The following is a 20,412-nucleotide window of genomic DNA, read 5'->3' as shown; positions in this document are numbered from 1 at the left end:
TCCTTTGCTATATGGTAAAAATACCTTCTCTTTGGGTGGTTGTCTTGAAACTGTTGAAGTTGTCCAGATTAGCCCTACAAACACAATCTCCAAATGGTCTAAAAACCAACCAAGAAAAACCTCTAGGGTTTTCTGGGTCTGGCAGCCCTTCTGATGTCTGAGCTGGAATAACCATTAGCTTTCAGAGCCCAGTCTAGGTGCTTCACAGATCATTTTTGCCCAGTATACAATGTTTTTATTGTGCTTCTTTTCTGTTCTGGGTGATAGTTGGAGTTCTTGTGCAGGTATCTGTCTCTGTGTATAGGTTTTCTGTACACTGTGTGGCCCAAAATGTTGGTTCGGTCTTCGGATGAACAAGATATCCAAGAATGGCAATGTTCCTTCCTTTTCTGTTTCCATTATGAATTGGATGTTAAGGTGGATGTTGTTCAGATGGTTCAGAAACATAGTCAGATCCTTTTCTCCATTGCACCAAATGGTGAAACATGTTGTGAGCTTTTTGGTGCTGTTTCTAGGGCTTGCTTTTCAAAGTGTTCCATGTAAACATTTGCTATAACATGGCTCAGAGGGATTCCCATGGCTACCCCATCTCTCTGCTTGTAGAACCCATTGTCCCACTGGAAGTAGCTTGTGGTGAGGCAATGTTGAAACAAGACTGTGATGTCTTCCGGAAAAATTTGTCGGATGAGTGCCATGATGTCGACTATGGGGATTTTGCTGAACAAGGAGACCACATCAAAGCTGATCAGTATATCTCTGGGTTTAAGTTTGAGGTTGTTGATTTTTCCTATGAAGTGAGCGAAGTCCTTGATGTAGTGGGCAGTTTCCCCCTATATGAGACATTAAGTTATTATGGATGAAAGGTAGTTTTATTTTGTGGGACCTGGGGAGAAACAATCCTATTAAGACTAACTGACCCATTGCACCTAAAATTCTGGTTACTTCTAGATAACTAGCATGCACATGTGGGTAGTTTTTAATATTGCTGATGAAATATTGGCCTGTTACAGACAGCCAAAATAAAGCTGCTTCGAGTCACAGTGGAGGTATGGTGTTTCAATGATGCATGCGTCCTAAGAGTCCAGAAGTCACACCAAAGCCACACTCCAGCCCTAAGGACTGGAGCGTGGCTTTGGTGTGGCTTCTGGACTCTTAAGGACGCATGCATCATTGAAACACCATACCTCCACTGTGACTCGAAGCAGCTTTATTTTGGCTGTCTGTAACAGGCCACTGTACTTTTTGCTTTTAACCCTAGTAGAGTGAAGAGATCTTTTTGTTGTCATCTTTGGGAGCTGAAGAAGTTCAACAAATTTCAAAGAACTGTTCAAGCTTTTGTAGGCTCAATTCTAGTAATGCTGTAATTTCAGCTGATTGCAGGTGTAAGAGATAGCACAGTACAGACATGTGTACTTCTGTGGGACTGACAATGGCCTGTTACAGACTGCCAAAATAAAGCTGCTTCGGGTCTCTTTGGAGGTATGCTATTTAAATGATGCATGAATCCTAAGAATCCGGAAGCTGCACCAAAAGCTGCACTCCGGTGCTTAGGAATTGAGTGTGGCTTTGGTGCGACCTCCGGACTCTTAGGACCCATGCATCATTTAAATAGCATACCTCCAAAGAGACCTGAAGCAGCTTTATTTTGGCAGTCTGTAACAGGCCAATATTTCCCACCACTGCTTAATACTTTCCAAACAGTTATCATCTTTCTGCCATTTTTCCTTCTGTTGTTTCCTTTTGACCAGCGTGATCCAATGCACAGAAGAAGGGACTGAGGGGTGTGTCCACACTACAGATGTATAGAAGTTTGACACTATGTTAACTGCAATAGTCCCATCTTATGGAATCTCAGGATTTGAACTTGTGCAATATTTAGCCTTCTCTGTCAAAGAGTACTGGTGCCTCATCAGACTACAAATTCTAGGATTCTGTGTCAGAATGCTATCATTCTGCAATTTAGATACACTTTGGACCCATATAGACAGGCCAAAATAAAGCTGCTTTGGGTCACTTTGAAGATATGTTGTTTAAATGATGTATGCGTCCTAAGAGTCTGGAAGCTGCGCCAAAGCCACACTCCAGTCCTAAGGACTGGAATACAGCTTTGGCGCAGCTTCTGGACTCTTAGGATGCATGCATCATTTAAACAGCATACCTCCAAAGTGACCCGAAGCAGCTTTATTTTGGCAGTCCGTATGGGGCCTTTGTTTCAAACCTTAACCCAACAAAGTAATTGCTGCATATTCTTGGACAAATTGCTGCCATCTTGTGGAAGGCATTGTTTTTGCTGTTTTATAGGTTCTTTGAAGGTAGCCTCTTCAGCTATTCTTTGGACTGAGGGAGTGAGGATGTTACATACTGAGAGGTCAGAATCCCATTAGAAAAATGAAGGAGTGCTTAATGGGGAAGCTTTTATTTAGAACTTGGGCAATTAATTCTATAAGTAATTAGTTTCCTGTATCTTTCCAAAGACCCTCCAGAAAACTTCTAAAAAACCAAAACCAAACCAACTCTTCACTTTCGTGTTTCTCAGTTTAAAATTTAAATGTTACTTGGATCTGTATTTTAATTAACCCTTTCTACATTAGCCATAGCGACCTCTTTCCTTGTCCATCAAGACTCCCAGAATTCTTTCCATTTTATAGCTTAAATCCTGTTGGAAATCTCAACTAGAGTTGTTTAATGGTGAGTCAACACTTATGTAAATCCCATTGATTCAATGAGTCTACTTGTGTCAGAGCTACCAACAGGATACAGGCCCATGTTTTCTGCAATAATGATTAAAGCTAGGAGGGAAGACTCCATGGATTACATCCAGGATGGCGAGTTTCTCCAATCATCACTTGCTTCTTTAAGAATAAGATCCAGTCTGCTTCTCTGTTTTAGTCTCTGGAGGAAGATGATGTATCATCAGAGATGTATCTGAAGATGCCAGCCACAGATGCTGATGAAATGTCAGGAACAAACTCTTCAAGAACATGGCTACATAACCCGAAAAACCCACAAAATACTATTATGGTTTGAGTGTTGGACTAGGACTCCAGGAGGCTAGGATTCTCTGCTCAGCCAATGGAAACCCACTGAGTAACCCTGAGCCGGTCCCACTATCTCATCCTCAGTGGAAGGCAAAGACAAACCCACTCTGAACAAATCTTGCCAAGAAATTGCTCAGATAGTCACCATAAGTCAGTGTTGAATGAAAGCACATAATAACAAACAACAGCTCTGTGTGTCTACTCACTACTCAATAATTAATTCAATAGGTCTACTCTATTTAGGACTAACCAAGAGGATTCAAGCCTGAGTTTGACAAGCTTAAAGGTAAAATTAAGAAGAGTAACCTTGGACCTTTCAGACTTTTGCAGAGACATATACACAGAAACACACATTTGAACTGAACCTATTGACATTTTCATGCCAGGTTTCCTTCTTTTGCCTCTGCATTGTTTGTCTCCAGCCAGGACTGCAAACTTGCTAATTTGCCCTTTGACTTTATAAACTTGGGTTCTGAATAGAGCACATGCTCACACAGCTGGCTTTGACTTGATGATAAAATGTGTCAGGCCAAGACCCAGTGTTTGTTTTAAAATTAGTTTCTAAAATGTGTTCTGAATTTTCTGTTTTTTAAAAAACGTCTCAGCAGGGAAGATAGAGGGGTTATAGTTGTTTTAAAGGGATTTTAAGAGATGTTTACAGCTGTCTTCTGACACCTTTTGTCATAAACATGACACAAGTCTCTAAATTTACTTTCTTTGGATCTTTCCCTGCCATGGACAAGGGAAAGCTTTGTATGTTGCATGCTTTCTCAGTGAGGTGTAATTGTGCCCTGCTTTTATGTGATGTTGATACTGGGGGTGGGATGGACAGATGACATATACATTTCAATACAGAGAGACATGAACACCACTTTCATTCTGTCATGCCCTCTTGAGACATGGCTAACTAGGTGTACACAACTTTTCACAGAGCAAAACTGGGGCATGTCTGGCCAAGCAACATCAGCATGTGGTCAAGATGGCAAAAGTTATTAATGAGGAAGAACCCACAAGTTAGGGAAAGCTATAGAAGTTGCTTTTGTGTGAGTGTACTGACCTGAACCCTATTGGTTAGTCCCAAGTAGAGTATCCTGTTCCTTCTCTCCTTCTCCCCACTGCTAAGGGAATTGAGTGCAAACTACTTTGAATTCAGTTTTCTGCTACTAAAGTAAGCTGAGGACTTTCCAAAGCAGTTGGTAAAGTGGGGTGGCAGAGGATTAATAGGAACTGTTCCTGGTAAATCAGGACAGTTGTACAGTATCATGCAGGCCTCCCTTGAACATCAGTGGGCTCTTTTTGAGACACTTCAGCACCAGAAAAGTTTGAGAAGACAGAGGGCATTTTCAATTCTGGCACTTAGCAGGTGGAATACCTTCTCTGCTAGTGCTTACTGACAGCACCTACCTCCTGTTCCCAGTGGCATCCTCACACCTGGTGTCACCCAGTGCAGGGGGCAGGGCTTCCAGGGAGTGGGGCTTCTGGGGGTGGCACGCACCCCGTACTGCCCCATCCTTTTTCTGAGGAGGGAAAGAGTATGGGGAGGGCCTGACTGGGTACCATCCCTCTGCTGGGATGTCACTTGGTCCAGGCTGCCCACCCCCTCGCCCCTTCCCTCATGATGCCACTGCCTGTTCCTTCTTCCTTTCATTGGAAAATGGTAGAAGAAGAAGAAAGCTGGGTTCCTGGCCAAAATAGCAGATGAGGATGCTCCACCCAGTGCCTTGTCCAAGGACATGATGCTGTCAGGAGGTGTTCCCAAAGAAGGATCTACCCTTCCTGTCATAAAGTAATGGTTCTCCAACCCTGGCTTAAACCTTCCCTTTTAAAAAAAATGATGACATGCAGCTCTATTTAAAACCATCTACATTTTATTCTTCCATTCCTTTATAGCATTTCTTAGCTATCTTTCCAGGCATCAGTCTTCCTGGCATTTGTTTGATGCTGGTGCTAAGTGATTCACAAGTTATGGTATAAAACTTTTTGGATAAAATGCATTCCCTTGTGTAGGTAGTATAACAAATTCTACTTTCTCTCCCATCGTTTTTGAAACTCTGGAAGTTAAATGTAAATGGAGCCCATTTATTATAGGGGGGGGGGGGGAGAGGGAGAGAGTAAAATTTGTCACAGGCTTTTAAACTGGAAACATATGTCAAATGCATTTAAATTCCACAGTTCAGTATTGCATATTTGTCTAAGAAATAATTGGCTGCAGACCACTTAGATTTTCAGGATCTCACTCTTACATCTTAGCAAAATTCCTTTCTTCAGCTTGGTGTTGCCTCATTATCTCTCTTCTTGCAGACTGTTTGACTACCAGAGCCATACTCTTGTGTTTTTCAAGACTAATACACAACTCTTTCCACTTCTGCAGTCTAATATATGTTTTCCCTAAACAGAATAAATCTAAAATTTTAATAACAACCAAATACTGTTTGAATGGGAGGTTGTTAAAGGAAAAGTTCATACATTCATAAATTCATTGGTAAATTTAATAACTTCTAGCTTGTTGCCCACAAGAATAGCAGTTTTTCATATTGCTATGTGTCTTAAACTGTGTTTTCACATTTTTGTGTTTTTCTTTATTTAATTGTTCTGATTGTATGTTCTCTGTTTGATTGTAAGCCAACGTGAATCCCATTTGTGAGAGAAACATGAGGGGTAAATTGAGTAAAATACATAAATCAATCGATGCCCAAGACGTTTTGCTGCCTGAGATAAAACACAATATGCCATTTTTTCCCATTCCATGTCCCAATGGCACTAGGATTGGCAGTTGAATTCTTCCATTGTTCTGATGATGGGACAGCAGGTAGCTCTGTTTCCCAATAACATGAGGATACCTCCCAAGATCTGCTTGAGACAACTGCCTGACCTTGTCTGATGGTAAAGCCAGGGGTATATCCTCCCAAAGCAAGAGCATCACATCTCTTGAATACAGATTAGTTAATATGCCTTGCAGTGAGTCATGGAAAGCAGATCATGACTCAACATTAGCAAGGGCGGCCTCATATCTCAATGGTATTAGTACCCAGCCTCATCAAACAGAATCTGCATTGGAGCCCTGGCCAAGGCTGAGGCATGGGCACTCACTTTGGAAGAAATGGCCCATAAAGATAGGAGAGCAAAAATGCTACCAAGCACTAGTCCCCTCCCGCTTTGCTAGGGCACTACCACATGTTTTGAATCATTCATACTATACCTTCCAACATTTCACAGTTGAAAACTAGAGCATCAGACCAAGGAGCATCAGAGTATAATCAAGATGCAAAAATTACTACTGACGAAGAACAGACAGGCTAGGAGAGGCTGCAATAATTTGCTTTTGCGTGAACCTACTGGCCAAGGCAAACTCATGTCCCTCCTCTCTTGCCCCCCCCTCCCCCATAAGTTAATTAAGTGCAAACTTTTGCAGTTAATGAATTACTTTTGCTCTTTGAACTCAACACACTGCCAAAATAAAGCTGCTTCGGGTCTCTTTGGAGGTATGCTATTTAAATGATGCATGGGTCCTAGGAGTCTGGAGGTCGTGCCAAAGCCACACTCCATTCCTAAGCACTGGAGGGCAGCTTTGGTGCAGCTTCCGGATTCTTAGGATGCATGCATCATTTAAACAGCATACCTCCAAAGAGACCCGAAGCAGCTTTATTTTGGCAGTCTGTAACAGGCCTCAGTTTCCTGCAATTGAGGTAAATTGAGAATGGAGGGAGAAAGTGAGAGGAGGCAAGAGAAACTAGGGCATTTTAAAAGCAGGTAAAAAAGTGGGATGGTTGAGGATTAAGTGGGATTGTTACTGCCAAACTGGGACTTTTAGGGGATATGTTTCACACACGCACACATATATACATACACATATACAGAGAGTTGATCAAATCTGGTATGTCTGGGAGCCAATATCACTCCCCACCAAAAGGGAATGTTCTGGGGACACTCGGTGGTGGGGAACGGATTTTATCGCACAGAGAGAATGCTGCCTCCACCTCTGGGCATCCTCATCCCATTCTGGATCTGTTCCCCAGGGGGTGATTTCTGGGAACGCCCCCTCTGGGACGCATCTGTAATGGGATGGGGACGCTCGGCGGCGGCAGCATTCTCTCTGTGCGATAAAATCCATTACGCTGTGAAGAGAAAAGAAAGTACCCAGATGAAGCTAAAAGTGAAGTGAATGAGACAGTCAAAATCAGCAAGGGTTTGACTCTACCGAAAAATCTTTAAAGAAACATCAGAGTTTAACCTCTGGGGAGGGAGGGAGGAAGAGAGGTGTGTTTGGAAGGCTGAGCCAAAGACAGGATAGTTAAAAGTTATGGACAAAGAGATCTGTGGAGTTAGAACCTGAGCAGACAGAGTGGTGGAAATTGTTGCATTTTTATTTCCAATATGTCTCAACCTTCATATGATTTTTTTTTTACAGTTACAACTGATCTGAGCAAATCAAAACAGAATAACATTTAAAATGCTGGGCTTGAAACTGGGAGACACAAATTCAAAACTTTACTTGGCTACGGATGGTACCTTGGGCCACTTATAAAACCTACCTTACAGGCCCCTTACTTCTTGCACTCCATCACTCCCACTGCACACTCTTCCTTCCCTCCTACTCTCTTTCCTTGCCTCACTTCACACCCTTGAAATTCTTCTCTCCTTTGTTCTTTCATGCCACCTCTCATACTACTCAAACCCCCTCTCTTCTTGTCCCTTGCCTTAACATGCACCATTACAGTTCACCTTCCCTTGCTTCTTATATGTTGCTTGTCACATGGATTACGCCCTTCCCCTCCTACTCTCTCACATTCACCTTGTGCCTGGTAATGTCTTTTGACACGATGCTGCTGTCATCTTACACAATGCTGCTTCCAGGGCTCAGCTCCATTCCTTCTTACTCTTTCTGTCACATCACCTCACACCCTTTAAATGTGCTCTTCCCTTTCTTCTTGCACTCTATTACCTGTACATCCTACTCTCCCTTCTCTCACACCTCGAAGGCATGGATGGACCTGTTTTTTACAGAACAATTTCACATTTTGCCTTGGCTCCTAGAGGGGCTAGAGATATCTTGGCTAGAGATTAACTTTTCAATCTAAAAAAATGAAAACTTGGAATCCACGCCAGATGGTGATCCAAATGGGCACCAGGTGACATGACTAAAATTTGGGTAGAACCCAGCTAAATTGTAGGCATGCCAACCCATGGCAGGAAGGAATCTGACTGGTAAGGAAGGGAGCAAATTGCAGCAAAGCTAATTCTTAAGCACAGACTTCAACAGGAATTATACACTGACAGAAAATTTTACATATTGAGTTTTGATGATCTGACTAACTCATTGGCTGCAAGCTTCTTGAAGATTAGAGTTAATAGTCAGTTTAATACTGATGTACAACTCATCAGTTATACAGAGCAAGATTTTAGACATGTATTTGGTACTCTATGACATGACAAATATGTGTAAAATGATTTGGTAGGAGCAAGGAAGATTTTGGTAGACCAAAGTTTGGCCTGGGGCAAATCATTGGCCAGTGAGTTGAATGCCATATCTCTAAAAATATTGGCAATAGAGATGTAGATTTGTAGGAATGATTATTTTGCTTTAAAAAACGAGTTATGGGTAAGGGAACAGTGAAGCCACTTTAAATATACATTTGAAGTTTATTCTACAGGGCTTGTCTACATGTGTTATTCACTCCAAATTCCCTCCAGGTTCACTGTGTCCTGTTTCCATTACTATGAGCTGCAATGTTTGCTGGATGATTATCTGGCCCAAGGGATTTTACTGGACCTTTATCTGCCAGCAGCCCTAGCCAGGATAGACAATGCTGAGGGATTTATTTATGTATTTATTTACTTATTTACTGGGAATTTATTTACTTATTTATTAAAATAGTTATATTCCACCTGATATCATAAGGTATCCAGGCAGCTTATAAGACAATCAGTTTAAACAATTGAAATGTGAAACAATAAAAATAGTTTTAAAATTCTAAAAAAATATGTTGAAAATTAGACAATTTTAGGACGTTAAAAATTTAAAACCAAGCATACGTATGTGCAGATTTGATGAAATCATCAGGCCCTCCCAAACTTGGTTTTGGAATGAAACCGATGTCACTGATTGCAGTTTGGGATTTGTGTTTGGGGGCAGCCCTGAATGGAATATGGTGAAGTAGTCTAACTGGGATGTTACTAGTGCATGACCTATAGTGGCCAGGGTATCCATCTAATACAGTCTAACAACAATTGTGGGTATACAATTCCCTACTCCACTTTAAAGTATTGCTTAATTTAGCCTTGAGGGTGATGCTGGTTCGCTTGTCTATATAGATTCTTTGACAAGGATATGTGTGTATGGAGGAGGAATAGTTAATGGTAAGACTTTTAATCTCCCATGCTTGAAGAGCTGTATGTGCCCAGCAATTTGCTTTATATGTTAGGCCTATTAGCTTCCTTTCCTCTGGTGAACTAAGATAACATCAGGCAATTCATATAAATAAAAGAGTGAGAATAGGGACTCTGCTTTATATTACATGTGCTAAGACCTGTCCAAAAACAAAGAAACGTAAAGCTGCATGTAACATGCCAGAGTTGATGAACTTGAATTCCAGTCTATTTTTATAGTCTATTTGGGGCTAGCATGGCTTTTTACTTCCCATCTAATATGTTTGATGGAGTTTTTGACTTCAATTCTTGGCCGCACTTGAATTGCAGACCTCGGGTGGGGGGCGAAGCCAAACTGAAAAAAACAGTTTGCGTGAACCTCTGTGTGCTGGGATCTGCCAACTTTTGCACAGACTTTTTAGAAATGAGAGGACTGGCAGATATAGGGAAAATATGAAACCTTCAGCTGGAACTGTAAAAGTACTGGCCATCTGAGAAGGCCTGAAGCTTGGCGCCGAGGCTCCAAGCCAGGCTCAGGCATAACCTGGGAAGTCAGGGGTGAAATTTATAGGAATCTAGGGGAGTGGAAGTAGTTGGGACAGAAGCAACACACTCTGGGCAAGTATATTAAGAAGTCTTTGTCAAGTAGATCATGGTTGTAAAAGTTTAGAGTTTATTAGCTTTTGAGATCCTACTTCTGCTCTAATGTGCATCTACCTGGGAGTAAGCTCCATTAAACATAGTGGGGCTTCTGAGTACACATGGATTGGACTGTATTGTTAGACTAATATTTTCATATAATATTATTTTAATGGTTGGACCAGAAAATGATTATTCAGAAACCCTAAATGAAAACATCAGCATTTAGCCCAATACATATGCAAAAAGACATTAGATTACAAAAATCACACATCTTTAACCATACACCTTCCTTGAAAACCTCCTTGTGTGTACCCCTGCCAGATTCCATGGCAAATTGCCTCTAGGGAGTTACCTTTCTTGAGGATCTCATGGGTGCTATTGCCATTGCCCCCACTTATGTGGCAAGCAGTTCATACAAATTTGGATTAAAGGGAAAGATGGGGCTTTGGGTAGGGAATGGTTAGCATTGTAGTCATTTGTAATAATTTGATCATATAGTTCTTCGGACAAGTATGAGAACTTGCTGTTTGATGAAACAATTTACCATGGCTAACTGAGGTGGTACTTTAAAATATGGACACTGTCATTAGTAATTTTTTTTTATCTTACAGGTACTGAAATGGGTAGAAGAAGCTGTGCAAGCTTCTAAGGTTCACCTCCTGTCCACTGACCACCTGACTTCAGCAGTAAATGCTTGGCAGATCCCTTTCGATCCTAGCTTGAAAGAGGTTACAGTGTCTTTGAGTGGTCTTTCTCCAACAATTGAAATCCACGATCCCTTAGGTAAGGTAGTAAAATATTACTTTCTATAAAGACAATGACATACTTTATTGTGATCACACATCAGACCCAAGCCAGGTGATGGCAAGGTAATAAGAAACCAAGAAGAAGAAAAGACAGCTCACGAGTACAAGAAGTTCTGTATATGTACTGGGGTGGCAATACAGCAGCCAATGCTAAATCAAGGCTAGTAGCATTCACTGGAAGTGAGACATATTCCAGTGGGGTTTGATAAGCTTACTTCTGGGAAAACATGCTAAATCACAAAACTTGGCAACCTTCAGAAGGGATTCTTTGGAAGACTCTGAGAGAAGAAGAGAGATGTAAAATGATTGGACCTATCTGGGAACTGTTTCAAAATTTGGTCAATCAGTTGGGAACAAATCTCCTTATAATACAGGCAATATGGCAGAATGCGGTCTACTGTTTCAACCATGCCTGACTGGCAAGGGCAGATATGCTGTACGTAGGGAATGTGTAAGTATCTCCTTTCCAGTAGAGCAGATGGCAGGATGTTAAAATGGACCAGATTAAAGCTCTGTGATATTTAGGAACATTGAGAGTGTAAAAATTAGCCAACTGGAAACCAAATTCTTGCTATGGTTGCCTGCTACAGGATAATGTTGGATTCTGGCTCTGTCATCCTGTAAAGCTACATCCCAAAACCATTCTTTAATTGTTTCTTTAGCTCTGGAGAATCCCAAGCACAGTTGGGCTAAAGTAGGGAATCCTTATTTCTGCAGTTTTTTCCTTAATATACCTCAACCAGATGGAGCAAAATTTATCAGCTAGGATCACGGAAGGGGTAATATTCAGTTTAAGCCAGTAACTGAATGCAAAGAACCAAACGTTACTTCAGAATCAATACAATTAAAGGGAATAAAAAAATAAATCTGAAGCCAGTATCCACGTTCAAAATAACCAAAGCACATCTGGCAGAGGTTGGGATCCATGGCAAGGAAATACCATATTGCACTGGTATCTTGAGACACTCTCTAAGGAAAATTCTCCTTACCTTAAAAAGGAAAGAAAAGGAATTACTCCAATGGAAGACCTGACTGTGCTGCTTTATTATGCCAGGCAGCAAAATATTTTATAGAGATCTTTTTAATTTTTTTTTTAAAATTATAAATTTTATTATTAAAATCAAATACAAATATCCTTTTTAATTTTTTTTTAAATCTAGAGGACAAAATAATACCCTCTATATTCCCTATCCTTATCTAAGAAGTCTGTTCTGACAGTTATGGTTCCAAGATAAATTTGGGATGGTGTGTGTGTGTACACATAGTAGCCCCTCCATTTTCATGGGGTATCCGTTCCAGACCCCCCCCCCGGCAAAAATAGAAAATTGCTGGTATTCAAGCCCCATTGGCTTTGAATGGTGGCACGCACCTTATTTTGTCCCCCTCTATTTGCCACCGACGAACGGGCAAGAGATGTTTGTATGCAATTAATAAAGTCTCTATTAGCAGTTACTGCAGCTTACAACTTTGTTTTTGTTAGCTGTCCTTGGGCTGACCTCGAGTCATGGTGACCCTATGTATGAGATGTCCCCAAGCCCCCCATCCTCCACTGCTTAGGTCTTGTAAATTCAGGCCCATGGCCTCTCTCATTTGATGTTTGGTCTTCCTCTATTTCTACTGCCTTCTACATTTTGTAGCATTATTGTCTTTTCTAATGAGCCATGCCTTGTCATGATGTGGCCAAAATATAACAGCCTCAGTTTTGTTATCTTGGCTTCCAGGGAAATTTCATGCTTGATCTGTTTAAGGACCCATTTGTTTGTCTTTTTGGCTGTCCAGAATTTTCTCAGCACTCTTCTCCAGCACCACATCTTAAATGAGTTGATTTTTGTTTTATCCACTTTCTTTTCACTGCCCAGATCTCACATTCATATATGGTGATGGGGAATACAATGAATTGGATGGTTCCAACTTTAGTGCCCTGATGTATATGTTTACTCTTCAGGATCTTGTCTAGTTCTTTCATTGCTGCCCTTCCCATTCCTAGTTTTTTTTTCTTATCTCTGGAAAGAGATAAGAGTTCTACATAGTGTTTGTCAGAAATATCTAAACTGCATGCTGGGTCATACAAAGAAACAGACACCATACAGTGGTATTAGCTGAAGGCATTTGTGAGCCCAAAGTACCAGTGTGCTTGCTGTCACTCTGCATGCATCATTGAACTGATCTTAAATCCTTCAAATCAGCTTAATGTGAGTAATCCTGTTGCATTGCGACACTGCTCAGGCACTATTGGTGAAGACATGCAGCAAAATTACCTCCACTTTGAGAAGGTACACTAAAACCAAGGATTCTTGGAAGAATTCATAAAGTAGTACCGGTACTCATACTATACGTTGGCTTGCAGCCTAAGGCTAGTCTGTGACCTGCAGGGTACTTGGCAATATTAAAGATCCCCAAACACACAAAGGCTTTTTCAGTGGTGATTTGAAGGCTTGGAAGTGATGCTATTTGAATCAAGTGTGATGCAATTGAATTTAGCAGGTGAACATTATTACTTCTCGGCACCTGTTTTACAGGGTTGTTGTGGGGATTAATGGGGAGAGCAGATCCATGTAACATGTCTATAGAAATTTTAGGTTCATAAAATGATGGCAGTAACAATAGAGATGATGATAATTATATTTTGTCATGCATAGATACATCAATTGTATTCTTGTTGAATCACTATAGGATTTTTATTTAGGCCCCCCACTCTACTACTCTTTGTTAATTATCACAGTTAAGGTAATTAATTTTCCTTTGCCATGCCACCCTCTGTTGCTTGCACATCTCTCATCTTCCCTTTCCCTTTAGTGATGCAGCTAAATAAATAAATACTAATTTCTATGACTGCTGTTTCTGTTCACTCCTTCCGGGGAAAGCTTCAAGACTGACCAGGCTTTCCTTCTAATGCTAGACTTTCCTCTAAAATATTACAATTTACCCTGGAACAAAGAATGGCTGTGTTGACTTTACAGTTCTAAAACAATAGAAACGTCAGTCATAGATATGATACTCCTTGGCTAAACATACTGAAAGACAGTGCCAAAGAATTGGACAGAATAGCGACTGCATATTTTGCCCCCCTCTTGGCTTCTACAAGGACTAAAGACCTTTTTTAAAAAATGAAATCTTGGAATCCAGGCCAGGTAATAGTGCAAATGGAGTCTTGGTGGCAAGCCTTGGTTACAGTTATAGCATGGCCTACTGGGTAATATAACCATCCTAAGGCCAAATGAATAAGATCTGATTCAGTTTATCCCTTATTGTCACAGGAGGTTGTTGTAGGCCAGAGATGCACAAACCTTACTAAGGCCTGCATCTCATGTCAACATGGAGGCCAAGGGCTACACACACCTATGTTTTCACTGTGTCACACACCTGCTGCTAGTGTCAAGAAAACTGCAGACTTGCAAGTGAAATTGATGGAGTTAAATCCAGCAGCAGTTTTGGAAGCCAGGGAACAGTGTTGACTGATTAATTTGGCAGTAGGGGAAAGCTTGCTGGCTGAGGCTTGCATGGGGTCACAGGGCTACAGGATTTTGTAGGCAGTAAAATGAAGTTGAAACTCCACATTATCCAAAGGAGTAATGATTTCAGTCTGTGGTTGATTTGAAATAGCTGTGACCAGCATTCCCTAATCTGGGACTGTCAGATAACCGAGCTACTATAACCCTGAGTGAGCTTTGGTCATGCTCATTGAGGATGAAGGAAGGTATAGTCCAACACATTGAGAAGACATAGGGTTGAGAAAAGCCCCTTAAGATGGAATTTATTTCAGGTCACTCAATACTGCTTGGATTTTTCATGCTTGTTGTATTGCATCAGGTTTAGGTTGCATTTAACTTTTCCTCCCAGAACATTGCAAAGCTGGGACCAATCGAAGGTCAGTGCATCATTCCAAGGACTCTCATATTATTGACTTCCATGTGATTTTCAAGGTGTGTCAGGAGGTGAGGGCCAAAAAATTGAGCATTGCTGGGTTAACCGAAAGAATAAAATGCTTATTCTTTCTTTGTGATGTAGGAAAACTTGTAAAGAAAGGATTTGGCTTGAAGGAGCTACTGAATATTGAAAACTCTGCAAAAGTAGTCAATATAAAGGATCCAGAGCCTGGAATGTGGACAGTCAAGGTAATGTTCTTGTAGTAATGATACAACCACTTTTTTACATGTATCATTCAGTTATATAAGAAAGATATGTTATAAAAGTCATAAATTAGTATTGCAATCTTTCTAATCATTTAAGGTGAAGCTCCCCCCCCCCCCCCCGGTTTGTAATGGATTGGAGTCTTAATGCTAAAGCTGTCCCTTTGTATGTTTAAACCTAATCCTTTTAGTTCCTTTTTGAGGGGCAAGGCTGTGACCACCTTGACAAAACAGTCCAGCATGCAGATTGCCTAGGTTCAAATTTTTCCTGGATTTTACATCCTTACAGGGCTAAAGCCAGTATGTTGTAGCTCAGCAGCCTGGTGTGTACCCTGCAGTTGGCTGTTTCCCCTCTGAATAGAGACTAAACCACAGGCAATCAAAGCTGTTGCAGCATTCATGAATCTGGGAAAGAGAACAGAGGATTACATTTATGCTAATGAAGTTCTATGACAGCAATTTTGATTCCTTGTTGTCCTCCAACTCTTTGGACAAATAAAGACATAAGTGAGGTCTGTCATCACACTAATCAAGCAGGAGATATGTCTGTCATGTGCATATTAAGCAAATCAGTGTATACTTTGCAAATGAAATGTACCCTGCCATATGCTTCTGAACAGTGTGGTGTCCTCTCTGAATGATCATTGTGGCAAGTGTTGATGTTCCAAAAATGTGGTATGAGCATGACAAAATTATTCCATACTCCACTGCTGTGTTTAGCTGGTAGGACACACAATTTCCCAAGCCAACTCTTGCAAGCTGTAATTACTTAAAATCTCCCGCTGAGCTGAGCTGTGCCTCCTGATTTTTCTCTCTTTTCATACATTATTCCTCTTAAAGAAGGAAACAGTCCTTTAAAAATCACAGCCAGCTTCATGGTGTTATAAAGTGTGGATCTGGAGGATCTCAAATGTTATTGAAGTTTCAGACAAAGCCGAACTTCCATGAAGTAAGTGAAAGTGTAGTAGAGCTGAGCTCTTTCTCTCTCTATTATGTATACATTTGTGCCTATACACCACCTATCAACTTATGGTGACTCCTTGATTTTCATAAGGATTTTCTTAGGCAAGGAATACTCTGAGGTAGTTTTGCCAGTTCCTTCATCTGAAATGTAGGCTACAGCACCTGTAATTTGTTGGTGGTTTCCCATCCAAGTACTAACCAGGGCTGATCCTGCTTAACTTTCAAAATCAAACCGGATCTGGTGCTTTTATGTTATTTAGGCTGCTACAGAGTAATTTGTTGTACTCATCTATCTAGGAGACTGGCCAGTTTGGTATTGGGCGATATGCATATTTGAATGCCCTGTTCTTTCATTCCATCTTCTTAACTTAACTGTGGCTATAGGATGTCAGCATCAAGTCTAATATGCTTCTCCTTTAGGAACTGATTAAGGATCCAGATTAACTGCAGAATATGGTTAGATTTAGGCACAATTAAACATGGTCCTGATGTATCTTTTAATAGTCAAGACCAATGATGCCTATTGCGGAATACTGGTTTTTCTCCACTGGGATGAGCAACATTTTAAAAAATAAAAATTAAAATAGGTTCCCTTCTAGGCAGCTAATATACTCCAAATTAGTTTATTAATTATGAAATTGTATCATGACCCCTTTGAAATTTCAAGGTCATCTTTGCATATCCTTATATATTATACATAATGTATACATAGTATATTAAATATTGTTGTTGTGTGCCTTCAAATAATTTCCAATTTATGGTGACCTTAAGCCTTAAGGTCACAAGATTTTCTGAGGCTGAGAGGTGTGATTTGCTCAGAGTCATCCAGTGGGCTTTCATGGCTAAGCGGGGATTTAAAACCTGGTCTCCAGAGTTTAGTCCAGTGCTCAAACCACCATGCCACACTGACTCCTTAACTTAAATATAGCTGAAAGGAAAATGATTAACTTTTCTAGCCCCACAAATGCTAGGAAGATAGATGCTGATCTATGCATTTAAGATTCCATCAAAGAGCATTAACAACTATTGTGAGAGTGAAAGAACAAAGAGAATGCAAACCAGCTGCAGTTTTTAAACTCCTCACAAGGAAATTATTGCACAGGACTTGGATGTGACTATCCCCTATGGATAGAAGTGGATTTAACTCTCGATGACGGATCTTACTGCATTCTCCCATGGTCAGCCCACATGTAGGCTTATCCCCTAGCTTTTCAAGTAGGGGAAGATCCCATTCTTGAAAAGCTACAGGACAAGCATGGGCTGCATACAGGCTGCCTATGGCCTGACCATGGGACAGTGCGATAATATCCGTCCGTCATTGAGGGTTAAATGCATGTCTGTTCTGTCAGGGATATTCACACCCAAGTCCCATGCAATAATCTCCTCAGTCATGGCATATTTAATACTGATTTGATGGACTGCCCAAAAAAGGAGCCACTTTCAGTTTCACAACAAAGTTACCTGCAGGATGGGATTAAGGCTGATAGAGACCTCACAGAGGCTGTTTGCTTGTTTATTTTTTTGTTTATTTAATTTATATCATACCTTTTCCTTAATATTGGGACTCCAAAGTGGCTGGCAAGATGATTGCTAAAACAGACATAAACAGACACAACTAAAACACCATAAATTATAACATTAAGATACAGTTAAATAGACTGTGACATTAAAATGAGAACCAAATGAAAAGAAGTTCAAAAGCACATTAAACAACACCTTGAAAAGCCCCTTTCTCAACAATTAATCAGTTGCCTAGTCTGTGGGAGGTCTTTGCACACAGGTGAAAGAGAGGCTGGTTTCCCATGGAAGAGAGTTCCACATCCTGGGAGCATCCACGAAGAAAATCCTGTTTGCTGTTCTAGCCAAATATACCTATGAGGATGACCAAACTAAGAGATGGACCTGTGCTGGAGAGCGTAAGACCCATGCAGGGCCATTGAAGAAATGCAGTCCTTCAGATAACCTGGATCCAAGGCATTCAGGGATTTATGGTACCCATAAGCAGATCCTAAGCCAAAAGCAAGGGATTTTGTGCTCCTAGTACTGGTCCAACAAATAGTCTGGCTATTATGTTATTGTGACCATATCAAACACCTTGAGGAACTATCACAGCTGATGCACCAGTTTTACTGTGAAAAACACCACGGACCATCACACTCAGGGCTGATTTCAGGAATGCACCAAATCTGTAAATTGTGAAGTTTTCAGGTGAGATGTAACACTACCCAGCATAAGCTGAAGTAAAGAGAGGCAAATTGTCACTTCTTTCATTTTTATATGCAAGAACATGTAATTTCAAAAATCATCAGAGCTATTAGAATAGAAACTGGATCTATCAATGTCTTGGCATGGACTTCCTTAACTCCTACCCACCCAAGGCTCTGAGTCTGTCTAATTCCCACCATGAGGATGCAACTAAAGAGAGTTTTGTTACACTAGAACCACCATCATTCTTCCCAACATAGAAAATCCAGTCCAGACTTGCTAAGTGACTGGGGCCAGATACCACTTGAGACTGTGGAGGACATAAAGACATGAACAGTATGGTGACAGTATGGATGTTGACCCTCCCCCGCATGACAAGCTACCTAGCTGAGGAACATCAGCTTGGAAATTTAGGGCTGGTACACACTGGCGGTGAAACACCACCCCTATTTGCTGCACAGCAATGCCGCAGCAACCAAACTGAAGGGCAACGATGTGCAGCAAAAAAGAAGCCACCTAGAGTGGCTTCTTTTTTGCGGCATCACAAGCAGGAAGGGCCACCCCATGACGCCACTTCCTGCCAGCGACGTCTGGTCGCTGTACGTCGTCATCATCATCATGGTGGCCCCTGTGTAGATGGGAGGCCACCATGATGCTGGCGTCTGTACAGACTAGGGTTCCGGAGCGTGCAGTTGCTGTGTACTCCAGAATCCTAGAATCGGTGGCGCCACACCGCTTCCTGCCCATGTGTAGCGGGCCTTACTTTTAAGAAGAATGACATGCTGAAGTCATACATAACTGATCAGTAGTATGATGATCCTCTAGAATTTAGAGATCAAATGGTATGAAATATTATACTGGACTTTTGAATTGTTAGTCCCAGGAGTAGACTGGATGTGTTTGTACTGTACAAGTTGGTCTCTAGAATGAGTCACATTTGATGTTAAAGATACATTATTGAAATCAATCTGTTATTTGCAGTGGTATCAGGCTTCCGCACGAGCATACTAACACAGTGAAATCTTCTACTGTTTTTTCTGAAGTAAGCCTTACAGAGTTTGATGAGATTTACATCCAGATGTGTGTATAGGTTTGCAGTTTAATGGCACTGTAATTACCTATCAGCTTTGTCCTTATATATAATAAGGAACTGCAGACGTGGAGAGATAAATTAAAATTGTGAATTGTAGGGATGCAATTGAATGTAAATGCAGTCTCCAATGTATGAGCTTAGTGCATCAGAAAGGCTTTATTTTTTTCCTGTTGAAAGATAGAGCAGAAGCCTTCTGTACAGTTGGCTTTAAATGAAACATTTGTTTGAGAAGAGAAAGAAAGAGGTGAAAGAACTGAAACTGAAATCAACAGGAAGTATTTAAGTTATTTGGCACCAGTCTCATGCATAGAAATGTGTCTGTTTCCCACTGATTTCAGTGAGAGCTGTGCAGTGGTGACTGTGTACAATCTCATTTCTGAATGAAAGAGTTCTCTGTTGAATGTTATATTTATTCTGAAGGTGATGGTGAGGGTGAGGGTAGTTGCTGGTCACATACAGCCTATTCCAGTTGATTAGGTGATGAGCAACAATAAAGCAGGACAGAATCAGTCTAGTTTAATGATCTTTACGCTTTGAAGTCTCCTTGTAATGTAAGCCACTGGTAGCTATAGTAACATATAAACAAAATACATACGTTCTTAAAACTAAACACTACCCTCAGCCAGATTTCAGTTTCACTTATAACAAAAATGCATGAAATCCACTATATCAGAGACCTTTTAATTTAATTTCCTAGGATCCTTATGAATTTAATTATTTCAGCCCAGTTACATCAATTTAAATATTTTCAGTTTCTTTGAGATGCAGTGTATTGCTTGTTTGCAATAATGCTTACAAATGCTTTAGGCATTTGGATACTTATTTGAGGGGATTTAGTTTTAAAGAAACCATATTTCTCTCTTTCTGTTGCAATCAGGTTGAAGCGAAACCCAAATTAGCCTGACATAAGCTAAATAACATTGGTCACATGAGAAGTGAATAGCTGAAATTGCATGCACTGAGTCACTTTGCACATCATGGCAAGCTTTAGATCAACAAGGCTGAGTGTTGCCTTGGTATGACGTTGACAAAAACATACTGTTAAAATTGTTGATCACTGTGAAATTTTTCATACTTTAGGACTCTTTTGCAAAAAAAAAAATCTTTTGACAAGGCTATAGCTTTTTTGCACAAAGAACTTGGTTTTATGTGCAAAAAAGGGGTTGTAT

The 20,412-nt window shown here is 40.6% G+C and overlaps 1 protein-coding gene across 1 annotated transcript in view; it reads left to right on the top strand.

Moving 5' to 3' along the window:
- Positions 1–20,412, top strand: part of HMCN1 (hemicentin 1) — a 284,684-nt gene that overhangs the window by 65,989 nt on the left and 198,283 nt on the right. The window contains exons 5-6 of the mRNA XM_089515825.1: positions 10,658–10,829; positions 14,861–14,967. Coding sequence (XP_089371951.1) covers positions 10,658–10,829; positions 14,861–14,967 — 279 coding nt within the window. The remainder of the gene's footprint in view (positions 1–10,657; positions 10,830–14,860; positions 14,968–20,412) is intronic.

This window comes from Sceloporus occidentalis, unplaced genomic scaffold, assembly GCF_023333645.1.
Source record: "Sceloporus occidentalis isolate IW3139 unplaced genomic scaffold, rSceOcc1.0.p SCAF_3, whole genome shotgun sequence".
In the NCBI taxonomy this organism is placed as follows: domain Eukaryota; kingdom Metazoa; phylum Chordata; class Lepidosauria; order Squamata; family Phrynosomatidae; genus Sceloporus; species Sceloporus occidentalis.
Note: the sequence above shows the minus strand (reverse complement) of the source record. Positions and strands in the feature narration are given on the sequence as shown.